The 15,432-nt window shown below is 35.6% G+C and overlaps 1 protein-coding gene across 1 annotated transcript in view; it reads right to left on the bottom strand.

Annotated features, from left to right (window-relative positions):
• SCIN (scinderin) overlaps positions 1-15,432 on the bottom strand; it is a 78,431-nt gene that overhangs the window by 45,409 nt on the left and 17,590 nt on the right. The window contains exon 4 of the mRNA XM_068972613.1: positions 6,515-6,664. Coding sequence (XP_068828714.1) covers positions 6,515-6,664 — 150 coding nt within the window. The remainder of the gene's footprint in view (positions 1-6,514; positions 6,665-15,432) is intronic.

Genomic DNA, 15,432 nt, shown 5'->3' with positions numbered 1-15,432 from the left:
CATGAGGGGATTTTCAAAATAGCTCCCAATTTCTATTTAGAGGTACTTCTTTGGTTCATTTGACACTATCCTACAAAGATAAATGGGGGCTGATACATTTAATCAAAAATCACCCCCAGAAAATAAAGTTTCTCCTATTCTCTGTGGTATCACTTTCAAAATGATCAAGCTTGATTCAAATATACAATGTTATTTTAGTTAAAAGATTAAAATATAATCCCATATAAATCCAGTAAACTCAAGATTATGCTATGAAAGCAAACATTTCCACGAAGAAGCTTCATGGAATGTCAACAGAATTATAAATTTGCAAATTCTAACTTGCTTTTTCTTCATCTTTTACTTTATGTGATAAAAATGTATGACTATTCCAGTGCTTAGATTATTAAACATTCAAAAGCATTCCTGCTTTTACTTCCTGTAAATTCAAATTGTACAACCTTGGGATGCATTAGTACCCCAGCCTTTAATGTAAAGTATTGGAGAAAAATAAATATGTAGGGTGATTTCAAAAATAAAGCCCTACGTCTCTATAGTTTCTTAGAGTTCATGGAGTGTATTACTTTTAACACAGACATCAGGAGAGGCAGCACCAGGATTATTGACAGTGACCATTCAAAGTGGTCAGGGGTAGTGGCCAGCACTGGTGTGTGCTAGAGTGAGAGGAGGGTTTTGGACTCTACGTGAACAAACATAGAAATGGTGTCCAATTTTACTGAACACTAAATGGGGAAGTGACTAGACCTGAGAAGGAAGATTTTACAGATGGCAAGACCCAAATGTAGCTCCTGGGGGCCTGCGCTTTCACAGAATGAACAGTTTTAGACCATCAGCTATCTATTTCTTCCTGGACTAGGTATTCTCACCTGGAGAACATACAGTCTACCTAATACATGGGAAGGCAGATAAGCTCAAGAGTCGGTTATCACTTTCCAGGAGATAAGTTGTAACTGTTGATTTATAGAAAGAAGACGAGCAGAATATATAGATTATGCTTATCTAAACACTAACTGCTCCTATATCAATGTTGTCAGATTTATAAGTTAATCAGTCATATGGCTTTCTTCATATCTTTGCCAACACTATCATCTAAAACACAGGAAAAATTTTAAAGCAATACTACCCTCTATGCAAGAGGAACACAAATGTAATTGGTTATCTAGTAACTTAAAGTTCGCAGTTAATTGTATTAATTATCTTCATATGAACGAGCCATGAGTTAGAGCTGCGAAGGTCACACAGATAATAAGGCAGTACCTTGCCCTCACGGAATTTAGTGTAGCGTCATAATTAAGACACAAATTTCACTGGGCAAAGTACTTTGGGGAAATATAACTAAAGTTTTACTCTTTGTCTAAACAGACATCGCTAAAGGATACTTTAAGAAACACCTTTATAATTCAACTTTAGATTTTACTTACAAGATACTCAGATCTTAAATATAAATATCCATCATCCATCATGAGTATCTAATCAACTTGGCAAAAAAATGACTGAATAAATTTTCTTATTTTCAAGCAATTATGACTTATAATAACAAGATGAACATAATTACTATATGGGGAGATCCTCTAGAGATTATCTTATATGCTATTTTCACACAGTTTAAAATACATAAGTTTGGGAGGGATGTATTGGGAGTTTGGGGTTCGCAGATGCAAACGACTATATACAGAATGGATAAACTATAAGGTCCTACTGTATATAGCACAGCGAACTATATCCAATATCCTGTGATATTGGAAAGAATATGAACAAAATGTATATATAAGTGAATCACTTTGCTGTACAGCAGCAATTAACACAACATTGTAAATTATCTATACTTCAAAAAATAAATTTTAAAAAAAGGTAATATAAAGTACATAAGTTTTATCATGAGAAATCTTTCGGCTTCTGATGGCATCACTCTGACCATGCTTTCCAGCATTTGAGGACCCTGCAATCTGTTCCTACTCTTGGGCTATGTTTTAGATTCAGTACATGCTTATCTTCTCAATCAGACAATGAAATGTGGCCTCTGAACTTGATTGGGAACCAACCAGGTGATCAATAAACACTGATTGACTGAACTATCATATGACATTCTAAGTGTTCTTTCCAGTTTTCTCTTGTAATCCAAAATTTAAAACAATGATTGTACATATGACTTTCCAGGGAGCCTTAGTGCGTTTTATAGAAGCAAGAAATCTAACAGTTCAACAACACAGCATCTGTTCATAATTTCCCTGTAGTATTTTTACTGCCAGGATTCCTTCTCCAGCATGTACAGTGATTATGGGCTAAACAAGTTCATTAAATTACACTGAAAACAACTCTCTCCTGGTTAGTTGCTTTGTTGTTGTTTCAAACTACTTGCTCCTTCTTTTTGCTATCTACCCTATAGATAGCAAGATGCTGTCTTTTTTAAAAATGAAAGTCTATAAAACATACTGATAAATTATTCATCTTCGCTATTCTTCCTCCCTCCTGATGTTTAGAGAATGAGTAGAACCAACAATGAAAGTTTGAGACCTTCGGGCTAGTGAGATATTTGATTTTCCTTCACATTCACTGATTATTTTAAATAGGAAAAGAAAAAAGACGAAGAAAAAAAGCTTTACATAATTTATATGCAGCTTTTCATGGTAAATATGCTTACAAAGAGGAGAAAACCAGCACAGAGGAAATGCGACCTTAGTTACAGGCTTTAATTAGTTATGCTTATAGTATCACTTTCATTATTTAGGCATATGACTTTTAAAAGTGCTGAAGATACAGAGAAGAGGCTGACCACACATCCTGTTTCCCCAGACGGTTCTTGTTAATGCATGCGATGTCCTGTCTGGTTAGCGCCCCCCGTTACTCTCCAGTGTGTTTGGTTTTAAAGTATTATAAATGTATGATCATCCTAGAGATAAGCCATATGAAAACAGTGTGAAAATATTACAATACTGTGATCAATAGATAGTTGAACCACCTCTAAATAAACATCAATTTTTCAAGAGATTCTCAGAAAAATTACTTTTCTTTATTTTCTATGTTGATCACTTGAATGTGTTACAGACATGTTCCAAAAATTCAGCATTGAATATGGAATCATGCCAATCGCATCATTTAATTGGTTGAAAAGTCCTTAAGTTCAAGCCATTAACAACCTTCATATATAGACTTTCAAAATTTTGGGAAATAACTTTTTAAAATTCTCATTAAAAATGAGTCACTTAAAAGATCAGTTTTAGAAGATATTCTGAAAGATTTTTTAGAATCCTCTAGCAAAGTCAACAGTTGCATTAGAATCTCAGAAAAAAAAAAAGTGGCATTCCATCATCTTAAACAAGGTAACCTTTTTTTGACCCTGTGCTATGGACCACTTTGGACCATTTTTGCCAAGTCTGTGAACCCCTACTAATGAATGTATTTTTAAAATGTTTAAAATAAAACACTATTACAATGAAAACCAATTATATTAGAATACAAGCATCAAAAATAAAAATATATGTTAAAAAAACAAACATGATAAAGTAGTAAATAAGCTCCTTCATATACTCATTACATAATATTATTGACTAGCAAGTCTAATAACTGCCATAATTACCAAATAGTGATAAGCATAAATAATATTTTGAAGTTGTCTGCAATACCTATAGCGTGATCTGAAAAGTCACAGGTTCTGCTCGTGCTACTGTGGTTTATTAACTACATTCACAACTGGAGGAATTTTTCATGAAGAGGTTAGTGAAAATGAAACTGTGATTTTTTTTCCCAACCAAATTCATGAACTTTCTGAATTCTATTGTTACAGGTACAACATTAAGAAGGCCTAAAAGTCAAACTAGTTTATCGTAAGCGCATACTTAATTCATCAAACAACTACTTACCCAGGTAATCAAGCTACAAAAGAACATTTCTAAAAACAAAACTTCCCATTGAATGCTTTTTAACAACAACAAAAAAAGAAGGCTTCCACTGAAAATTCATTTCAGATCAGTTGTGAGAACTGTCAATCATAACGCAGTATACATTGAATGTACTAAACAGAAACAAAGTAGGCATTTTCTAGGAGTTTTTTAAGAAAACAAAGAGCCCCTAAAGCACAGACAAAGCATTTTTATATTAAACAGTGCGTCCCTTATTCCTATCTCTAATATTTTAAAATCAGTTACATTTTTACAAAATTTTTTCCTCAGATTTGAATTACCTTGTTTTAATTTAACAGCATCATACAGTCATACTTAAGGATTTATTTCTCAGAACTCTGAATGAAATCCAACAAGCAAAGACATCAAAAGTACATATGTACAGTTAAGGCCCTCAGCCTCAGCAGCTTCATTCTCTGGAATAGACTAAGGTGAAGGAGAAGTCGCTCAGTCCTGTCCGACTCTTTGCGACCCTGTGGACTGTAGCCCACCAGGCTCCTCCGTCCATGGGATTCTCCAGGCAAGAATACTGGAGTGGGTTGCCATTTCCTTCTCCAGGGGATCTTCCCGACCCAGGGATCGAACCCAGGTCTCCCACATTGAAGGCAGACGGTTTAACCTCTGAGCCACCAGGGAAGCCCCAGAACAGACTAAAGTGACTGGTAATTAAACATGTGGAATCACAGATCATTGGCACCTAAAGGGACCCAAGAAGCCACTTTGGCTAATCCTCACATTACTAATGAGGAACCAGAGACAATGAGAGTTTAAGGGACTTCCAAGATGACATGGAGAAGTTGGCCTGACAGTTAATGCAACACTCCCTCCAGCTCCCGGCAAGGACCAGTTGTGTTCCAGGGGCCACTTCTATCAAAACTTAGCTATTGAAGCAAGGGGTTACAATCAATCAAAAATACATCTAATTTATAGGTTTTTGCTTCTCAATATGAGAATTAGATAACTTACATGATGGTCACATTTCCAGAAGAGAGGTCTTTAAAAAATATGAAAAGATCAAGAATTTGCTGTAAGTAGTTTCAAGGTCTAATTTATTAGTAATGTAATTTTGACTATTGAAAACCCAGGTAAGCCATTCCTAATTTTATTTTTTCAGATGGTCTTTTTTCTCTGATTGTAAAAGGAATCCATTATGATAAATTTTGAAAACACAAATGAAGAGGAAGATAATAAGAAGACATATATCCAGAGTCAAAGACATTATTGATAATATTGGTAATATTTCAGCATATTTCTTTCCAGATATAAATGTATATATGAATATACAGCTATATGGTATAAACGTTCATATTAAGATAATATTACACATAAAATTTTACAGCCTATCCTTTCTCTTAGCGTTACACCAAGATCATCTTCCCACTGAATTCAAATTATTTCTAAAACATTAACGTGAAAATTTGTGTTTAGTGGTTATTAAAGTAAAAAAGTTTAAAGACACTATAATCAATAAAATGATTCCATTATATAATTTTCATTTACTGGATTATGTAGCCTAGCATTGGCTCAGGTAACTCTATTAATAATAATTTAATTTAATTATAATAATGAAATATAATAAATATATATTAAATAATTTAATATAATTTAATTTAATGCATTAAATTGCTGTAAATAAAAAATATTAAAATATATGTTTATAAAACTATCTTTAGAAAAATTTAAGTGCAAATGGCTAAAATCTTTGGGGAAAAGGTGTAATATCCTAGGAAATTAGAGAAATGAAAACTCAAAGAGAAAAATGGGAAGATTCAAAAAGGTACTAAGATAGGAAATGCTGACAGGGCTCTGTAAAGTCATGAGGAACACAGTGCTTACGCAAGGAAGCAGCAACTGGTACAAATATTTAGGGCCTAGCTCACACAGGAGTTCAATAAATATTTGTTAAATAAATGAATGGGAATCAGTTTACCAACATGTATTTAGAGAGTTGAATATGATTATTTCCTCTGACTGACAATCTTATTTAAGGGCATATATACAATATTTAGACTCAGGTACTCACTGTAGTGTTCTTAAAAGGGAAAAACTGTTCACAACTAAGTGTTCAGGACTGGTATACTGATTAAGTAAATGACAGAGATGTAAAGAGCCATACAGACAATTCATGTTAATTTAACAACTATACTAAAATTATAAGTGCCTTACCTATACTATAAATCTTAATTTAAAATGACTGAAATAGTTAAAACATTGGTGTATTTAATCACCTGGTATAAGACTTTATTTCATTCTTTTAATGAAATACTTAATTTTCAAATTGAAAAAAATCACTACATTAAAAAAAGTTGAGAAGCTCAAATAAATTATTGTTTTTCTTCCAAAATATTTTCTTACAGTCAATCTCAAAGGTGTTGCCCACCTATCAGTCCTTGAATATCACAGAAGATAAGGAATAAGGCTTCCTTTGATAGTCATTCCAGTGGTGGGGAAAAACAGTTGTGATACTCTATTCTCCTAGTACCATGACTTAGAAAACTCTGATACATCCTCTTACCTAATCTGAGCTTATCAGAGATGTTATTAAATCTAACACACACGCTCACACATACAGCTTAGAGTGGCAAGCTTTTAAAAACCTACACAACTCATAATACCTGTATAAGCTCTGATGGTTCACTCCCTTCTTCTACCACAATTAGCTGAGATCTTCCTTTCCTTTCATTGTCCCGAATGCCAGTGGCAACCTGGCTGGCCTTCAGACGCTCATACTTGTTGCAAGACGATCCACACCACTGGTAAATTTCCTAAAAGAAAGAGACAGATCTTTTGACCTCAAGAATACATGACAGACATTCAGCCTGGGTATACACACTGTGATTAATTAGGAACAAACAAAAAGGCATAAAAATTAAAGTTATCCACTGTTGAGGTATATATAATTTGATATATTTAATTTATACCTCATTGTGTATCCTGTTGCTTTCAGTTAGCATGATAAAGTGGGCATTGTTAAACATGGAAAATATAAATACATATCTCAGCATTCTCTGTATATAATCCGCAAAGTACAATTTATGAAAGTAAACTTATACAAGTTCTATAAATTTAGAATAATAAATCTAACATTCTTCAGAAAGTTAGTCAAGAATCTATTACAGTAGTAATATGATCTTGCTGATCATAAAAAATGATATCACTTTTGTAAAGCAATTTAACAATCTTTACTGAGTCATAAAAAGTTAAACCTTTGACCCAGTAATACAATATCACTAACTGGAATTTATTTTAATAAATTATTCATAAAGAAGAGAAAAAAACACGTGTACAGGCATTTTTCACAGCTGAGATTTTTGTAAGGCATTGAAAAGACATTAAATGCTCAACAATAGGATAACAGTTATATAAATTATGACATATAGAGAATATACTTAAATATAAAAATTATACTTTAACAGAAATTGAAAAAAAATAGAAACAGAACAGCAGTTTGATAAATAGTAAATCAAATACATTACTTGCCATTTATATTACAGTATATATTTTGGACTTAGGTACAGTGTTCCGAAAGTATCAGTAACAAACGTAAAGTAACAATAAATGTCATTTTCTCCACTAAATGTGATTTAACACAATAAAGAAGTGTAATGGTACCCAGGCTGGTGGGATGTGGGAGTAGGTATTATCACACACTATTAAGGTGACAGATACTGAGACAGTCTCTTTTCAAGGGCAGTCTGGCGTCATATCAAAAAATTACATGTGCTTTTAGAATCAGGACCATTTCTAGGAATCTATTTTATAGACGTATCAGACATCAGATACAAAAACAAAGACACAAAACAAAATGCCCATTCAATAGGGAAGTCAACATAAAAATGTCATTATGTGGATACTACAGACTATCCTTCAGTGGTTAGAAATCAAGGATAATGTTTAAACACTGATGTTGAAAATATCCAGGTACATCATAAAGACTTAAATAAAACCACACAATCATACGGTTCCATTTAACTAGATACAAAATTATAAGCTCTGTTTCTGCCTTTGCAGGAAAAAGATTTTTAAAGCTACACAGTATCTCATGGGGAGGGGCACATATTTGCAGAAAGAAAACCTTCAGTTTTTAATCTGTCAGTGTTTTTATCCTTTTTTTTAAAAAAATAATGTTACTTATTTATTAAGTGCTTATTAGGAGCTAGATGTTGGAAATAGAGAGGAATGAGTGAACACTAGCAAGGAGAGACTGACATGCTGATAACGAAGGCTAATAATATGTTTGCATTATCATTGGTTTTCAAAACGTTTCCATACATACTTGTCTAGTCAATCTGGAGAGAAGGCTGCACTGTGGTTAAGTGTAAAGGAGACAGACTTTAGCAGTCCTTTACTATGTGACTTTATGTTTGCAAACTTTCAAACAAGGGAATAAATTAATAACAGCAAAATAAAACAGCACCCTCAAAATCAGAGAAACGGTCTCTTTTCTCTGATACAGTCCAGAGTTGTTTCTTCATTCAAAGATAGCTTACTATTGCCTAAAATTGGGCAGGCTCCCTGTGGGGGTGCAACTTCACAGCACACAGGCCAATAACAGTTTCTCTAACCCCTTAAGCTGTACCCCCAACTCCCATGTTCCTTATTCATCTGCTCCACTTTCCTTTTCAAGAATAAAATATAACTATTAGGAATTCATAAAAGAAAAAGGGACTGTGCCTTGCAACTCCCTCCATTTCAGAATCCGATCTAGTTATTCAACATGGTTAAGGGAGTGGGTTTTTTTTTCCTTCTTTCTTTTTTTTCTTTTTCTGTTTTCTACACCTGGGCTTCTGAATATGAGACTCATATTTAGAGGTGATTTGAATACCAGGTCCACGTTAGCAATTACAAACAGTGAAAACAAATGGTTCCCAATGATCAGCCAATACCTTATCACTGAGCATTAAAATCAGATGTTAGAGTAGGATAGTGATTTTTTTTTTTTAAATATGGATATCTGAGCCTACCCTTTAGGGACTCTCAGGTGTGTTCTAGGCAACTGCGTTTACTGACACTCCCCTGATAACTCTAAGCATTAAACCAGGGCTGGAACATCTGCTGGTCTCTAGGAGCAAACTGCACCCAGCAGGTGTTGCAGGGAATCTATCATTTCTAATTACCCCATGAAGCAAAGCAGGCTACTCTGCCAGTACACTTGGGCTCTTAGCTTAGGTACCTTTTCTACCTTGTTCTTTGATATTTTGCAATTGATTTTTTTCTTAGTAGATCTGAGAGAACAAACTTCTAATATTTACATTACAGTGAAATGTAAGAAGTGGATAAGACATTATCTCTCAAGATTTCTCAGACTGTTAGCCACTTTCATTACTGATTTGCTCTGTATTTTTATATTCATCCAATAGATGTTTATATTCTCCCTACTTTAGTTTTATAAATGACCTCTTACCTACTTTAAAGAAATTATATAAAATCACACTAACTGTAAGGAAATCAAACCAGTCAATCCTAAAGGAAATCAGTCCTGAATATTCATTGGAAGGACTCATGCTGAAACTGAAGCTCCAATACTTTGGCCACCTGATGCGAAGAACTGACTCATTTGAAAACACCCCGATCCTGGAAAAGATTGAAGGCAGGAGAAGGGGATGACAGAGGTTGAGATGGTTGGATGGCATCACCAACACGATGGACATGAGTTTGAGGAGTTAGTGATGAACAGGGAAGCCGGTGTGCTGCAGTCCAAGGGGTCACAAAGAGTTGGACAAAACTGAGCAGCTGAACTGAGTTTTTATTAGTGTTTGTAAAGCATTAAGGAAGCCTGGTAAAATATGTTTAAAAATGAATAATAGTTAATGATAAGTTTATAAATATTATTATTTAACATAGAATTTTATAATATTCCTTGGACCCCAAAATATTTTCTATGATATAACTCTGAGAGCTTTTTATGTGCAGTATCAATTCACAGATAAATTTAGTTTTAGAAAATATTCCTCACCATTGCTTAGAGACCAGTTTCAACCTTTAAAATAGAAAAAATATATCTAGGAAAAACTCATAAAAATGATAAAACTTTTAAAAGTGAAGTTTTCTTTTTAACTCAAAGAAGACTAAATCATCAAAGAAAGCATTGCCAAAAAATTTCTCACTGAGGATGAAAACGGATGTTGTGTGTTATGCTTACTCTTTTATTATTTTCACCTTATTTTGTGATATTTCTAGAAGTAACATAGTTTATTTACTAGATTTAATTTTCAGTGATTAACTTAGACAAGAAATGCAATAAAATATGGACTTTAAATTGCTAAAAGCCAGAACTGTTTAAAAAGTTAATAAAAAAATAAAACTAAAACTTTTTAAGTTATTAAAAAACACTTTTCATTCAACACTGTGTTTTTTATACAAACATAGTTTGTTCAATTATGGACACTAAAATATATTTTAAATTTGGAACAGAATTTGAGCAATTCATTCAATTTGAGCAGTTCATATTTCACCACATGCAGGTGATGTGTTTAAGACATCTCATTTTAACAGAGTGCTACAGTGATGAAACGCATGTGTGCAGCACTATTAATAAACTGCACTAGCCCAACACGCACCCTATTCAGAGGCAGTTGGTCAGGACTACTTCACCACTCTGCAAATGAGGAAACCTTGTACTCAACTGGCCCCATGCTTGAAAAACTCCCCTAATAATTCAACTTAACCTTTTTTTTAGAGGACAAGGGCTAAAAAATAAGAAATTCTGTACAGAGCTAAAAAATATAACTGATGTGATAGGTTGATGTGTATTTTTAAACAGAAAAAGTTTTCATTATAATTTAAATTGTTTTGATTATAATACTTGAGTGGTAGTTAGATAAACTTTTTGTAAATCTGATTTAAGTGTACTGGACACTGAAAATTATAAAGCAAATACAGTTTCGGGGCAACTATTTTACCTTCTAAGATCCTAGAGACTTTAATAACTCAACACTAAACTTTACATTTTTGGCGGGAAAGGACATAAAAACTCCCTGTAAATATGGAATTATCCATTCAATTCAGACTGAAGTCCACTTAAATTTTGGCTGAAATTTGCTGACGTATGTACACCTCGAGTAGAAACTTGTGAAGCCACAATTAACTCTTAATGTACAAACTATTTAAGGAAAGTAAAATTATTCTGGATAGTTGGAAGAAACAAGGGAGTAAAGACACTCTGTTACCGGCAATCAGTTTGGACCACCAGTAACAAGAAACAAAAGAAAGTGAGTGGTATTCATAGAAACAACCACACCGGGGGCAGACCAGAGGTTTCTAAAATTTCTTCTAAACTACATGGTCAGAGCTAACAAGTCAAACATCAAAGTGTAGCCAAACCTCATTTGGGGACAGGAAATAAGAGCAGAAATAAAACAGTGGTTAATGATGCCCTTGAAGGGAGGCAAGATTTCAGAAGCTGAGTTTAAAGGAACCCTCCAATGATGGTGACTCATAACATGGGCAAAGAACTCAGCATGGACTTGCTCCTTTTTCCAAGCTATTTTATTCTAAATACATCTAAAAGTTTACAAAAGCGGGGGGTGGGAGGAGCAGACCTCTTACTCTCCCTGCTTCTATCGCTTTTATGTTTCCAGTGCTTGGTTTGTCCTTTGTTGTTGTTTAGTCACTAAGTCGTGTCTGGCTCCCGTGAGCCCATGGACTGTAGCCCGCTAGGCTCCTCTGTCCATGGAATTTTCCCAGGCAAGAATACTGGAGTAAGTTACCATTTCCATCTCCAGGGGATCTTTCCTACCCAAAGATCAAACCCGTGTCTCCTGCATTGCACGCAGGTTCTTTACCACTGACCTCCCTTAGTTACCCAAATACAGAAGTTCATTCAGATACCCCTCTAGGCTTGAAGGGTCTTTAAGCATTGCTTTAAAAAGGATATTAACTTGCACAATATTCCCAAGAATCTCCATGTTTTTAAACTTTAAAACATGATTTTTAGTTTTTGATAAACAAATGTTCATTTATATTCTATTTTTTTTGTTGTTTAAAGTCAAGCTACCTCAATATCCTTCAATGCCATGCCTGTGTTTTTTTTTTAATTTAAATGTATTTATTTCAATTGAAGGCTAATTACTTTACAATATTGTATTGGTTTTGCCATACATCAACATGAATCCGCCAGGGGTGCACACATGCTCATATGTGTTTTTAAAAGCATCTCTGACTGAAGGATAGAAGATGGATGCATGGGGTGTGGATGGTCACAGAATGCTGAGCGACCAGAAAGGAGGAATTGCGTGTGAGGTAGGACAGAGCAGTGCTGATGGAGAAGCAGAGAGGAACAGAGGGATGTTTATAAGACCAGAGTCTACAGGGAGGGTCAGCCATGCCTTTGGATGGGTACTGGAGGACAGGGAAGCGGGGAAATGACTTGGACAACTCGAGCATGGCTGCAGCAGTGATGTCACTTATCAGGACCAAGCGACAGCTTTCGGGGCAAACTTTTCATAAGAAGAGAAGGTGAGATTGTGTTCTACTCAAAGTACCTAGAAAATCAAGGAAGTCTTAGAGTCACACCTTATTAAAATAATTTCCACCAGCCGCCTAAGTAGGTGACTCAACTATTTTTAACTGACTTATTTGTTCTTTAGACATATGACTGTGAACTTCCCAGCACCTTTAGACAGTTCCCATATTGAAATGGGAATGTTCAATAATCTGGGGGCGGGGCTTAGAAAGAATCTACATCAGGACTTCCTTGGCAGTCCAGTGGTTAAGACTTCCCACTTCCAATGCAGAAACACGGGTTTCATCACTGGTCAAGGAACTAAAATTCCATGTGACATGTGGCACAGCCAAAAAAAGTTAAAAATTAAAAAAAAAAAAAAAAGAACTTATACCAAAGGCCCATTCCAAAACCTTAAAATCAGAATTTCAGGAATCAAATCACAGGTATCAGTACTCTTAAAACCTCTTCTAAATGATTCCAGTGTGAAACCATGATTGAGAATTAAAATATAATTCCTAATACCTTGAGATCATAGATTCTCCAGTTACAGCACGCGTGTAGCTCTATTCCAGCGCTTCTAACATTCTACCTGATCATACTCTGATTTGTGTATGTGTTTGTGTCTCTCACCACTTCACAGCACCTTGAGGTCAAAGGCTATCTGGTTTTCATCTTGATATTCCAAACACCCAACACATGCTAAGAACACACTAAATGCCATTCGTCCATAGTTTTACTGCAGAGTAAATTCTACAGATTTACAATTAGGTTGATCTTTCCCATTTCTCTTCCTCTTGTCCCCAGTAGATCTAGTGGAGTACTTTGGAGTAAGGAAAACGTATCCAGAACAAAGACCATTCTGCTCAGTTTTCAGTTTTAAAGTTAGCCTCCTTAAGTCACACTAGAGACAAAAGTCTGAAAGCCAACAAAATTTTAATTTAAAAGAAACTTGATTTTGCCAGAGTTAAGGGTTTTGCAGGGGAGGAGTGAGGATGTGGTCTAGAAAGTCAGATCTGTATATCAAGAACGAGGGTCTTGGCCTTAGGGACTAGAGTGCACGAGGGCAGCAGTGTAAAACAGTGTAAGACTAGTTTGTCTGGTCCAAAAAAAGTAGGTCATTACAAGCAGACGAGGAAACATGACCAGGTGCAATGAATCTTTGAGAAGAGCTTGGTAAACTTCTTGTCCTACATGTTTGTCATACATTTATCTGTGATGCTGAGCAGGAGAGCAGAAACAACTCTGGACAGTGTCCAGGCAGTTGGACTAACGGGTATTGGCAACAACTTGGACACGCTGTTCCCGAAACTTTTATGTGGCATAGGAAAAACTAAGCAGAACGCCTAAGGGTGGGTACAGTTGCGGCTGACAGAACTGGGAAGGGCCTTGCCGTGGAGATGTGGGCATCTCAGAAGACCAAAGTGAGGATACGTTCCAGCAAATGCCTTAGGATAGAGGTCAAAGCCCAGCACTTAAGATTCAGTGAAATGTCAGTGGTTCTAGTAAGGTTAAAGAGGAGGGAGGCTGAAGACTGCAAGCCAGACTCACGCTTTCATTCTCAGCCCTCTCCCCATCCCAGGCCATTAACATTCCATACCCTTCCTCTGGGATGGGGGAGGGGGTGGGTGGGATAATCTGATGCGCTTTAATGACAAAACGCAGTGTCAACTGCAGCACAGAAGGCTCGTAGAAGGATGAGTTCACTGGATTTAGCAGAAGGCATTGATGCTCATAGGAAGCACAGTTTCAAAGAAACGGTGGGAGTGAAAGTCAGAAGACGTGGGTTGAAGGCCAGGTCTGGTCAATGAGGAAGTGTAGGCTGCTTTCTTGAAGCAGGTGACTATGAGAGGGCAGGATAGCTTATAAATAGCAAGGCAGTAGGGCAACACTGCGTAACTCCCCAAGTAAGTTAACAAGGGAACAGAACGTGCAGAACAGCATGATTGAAAACCCACCACAGCAATTATCCTTCCATCTAAAATAAATAAATTTTTTAAAATGAGTAAAATGGATAATCAACAAGAAAAAAAAAAATTCAGCACAGATTCCTATTTCTCTGAAACCTAATTCTCCACTAGTGGCTGGCTCTGATAACACACTTCTAAAAGAGTTAACTTCAGATGCCAAACTTTGAGAACATGGGCTTTTTTTCATTATCACTCACATTCTCGGGTTACAGATGTTCTGTTGCAATATTAAGCTGTGATGTCATTAATGTCTCCAAATTCCTCATATCTTTAAAAATAGTGGGAGAGTACTGATTCATAAATTCAGCAACATTAAAATATATATTTCAAAAGCATTTTTCCAATAATTCGGTAAATTCCAAATTGCTGAAATCTAGCCATGTCTCATATTATTTACTGAAAATACACTAAATATAAGACAATTTATCCAAATCATCCCCTAAAACGATAATTCTCTTAACTTCCAAAGTGATTAAATGAATAATTTTACAATTTCATGCTTTAGGTTGAAAAAATTACGCTGTCATGTCTAGGGAATATTTTGTCATTGTTGTGCAGTCACGCAATCAGGTCCGACTCTTTTGCGACCCCATGGACTATAGCCTGCCAGCCTTTTCTGTCCATGGGATTTCCCAAGCAAGAAATCTTGGGGCGGGTTGCCATTTCCTTCTCCAGGGGATCTTCCTGACCCAGGGATCGACTCCGCATCCCTGCACTGGCAGACAGGTTCTTTGCTGCTGAGCCACCAGGGAAGGAAGCCCCTAGGGAATATTTACTGTAGTCTAAAATCCTATCACACCAAATGTTACTAAGGTATATGCCACATCACCTTAATACTAGTGATTGTTTATCCAAGAAAAAAAAGCTCACTTCCCTCAAAAACAATCAAGATACAGGATGTAGGTTATACCCATAACCTTAGTGTTGGCCATGTGGCTTTAGCTGAATGACAGCTTGAGATGTTCAACCTATCTTCTTCATACCTGGGTCATGAAACACTCGAAGTAACACCACTGGCTTCCCTTTGTGCCCACTAAAGCAGAAAGTGGTCATGAAATAGTTACCTCAATAACTGCTATTGAAATATTATGACAGAGATTTTGAATCCATTCTTCTTGGC

The sequence above is a fragment of the Capricornis sumatraensis genome, chromosome 5, assembly GCF_032405125.1.
Source record: "Capricornis sumatraensis isolate serow.1 chromosome 5, serow.2, whole genome shotgun sequence".
NCBI classification, from domain to species: Eukaryota; Metazoa; Chordata; class Mammalia; order Artiodactyla; family Bovidae; genus Capricornis; species Capricornis sumatraensis.
The sequence above is the reverse complement of the archived record's forward strand: the minus strand, read 5'-3'. Positions and strand labels throughout refer to the sequence as shown.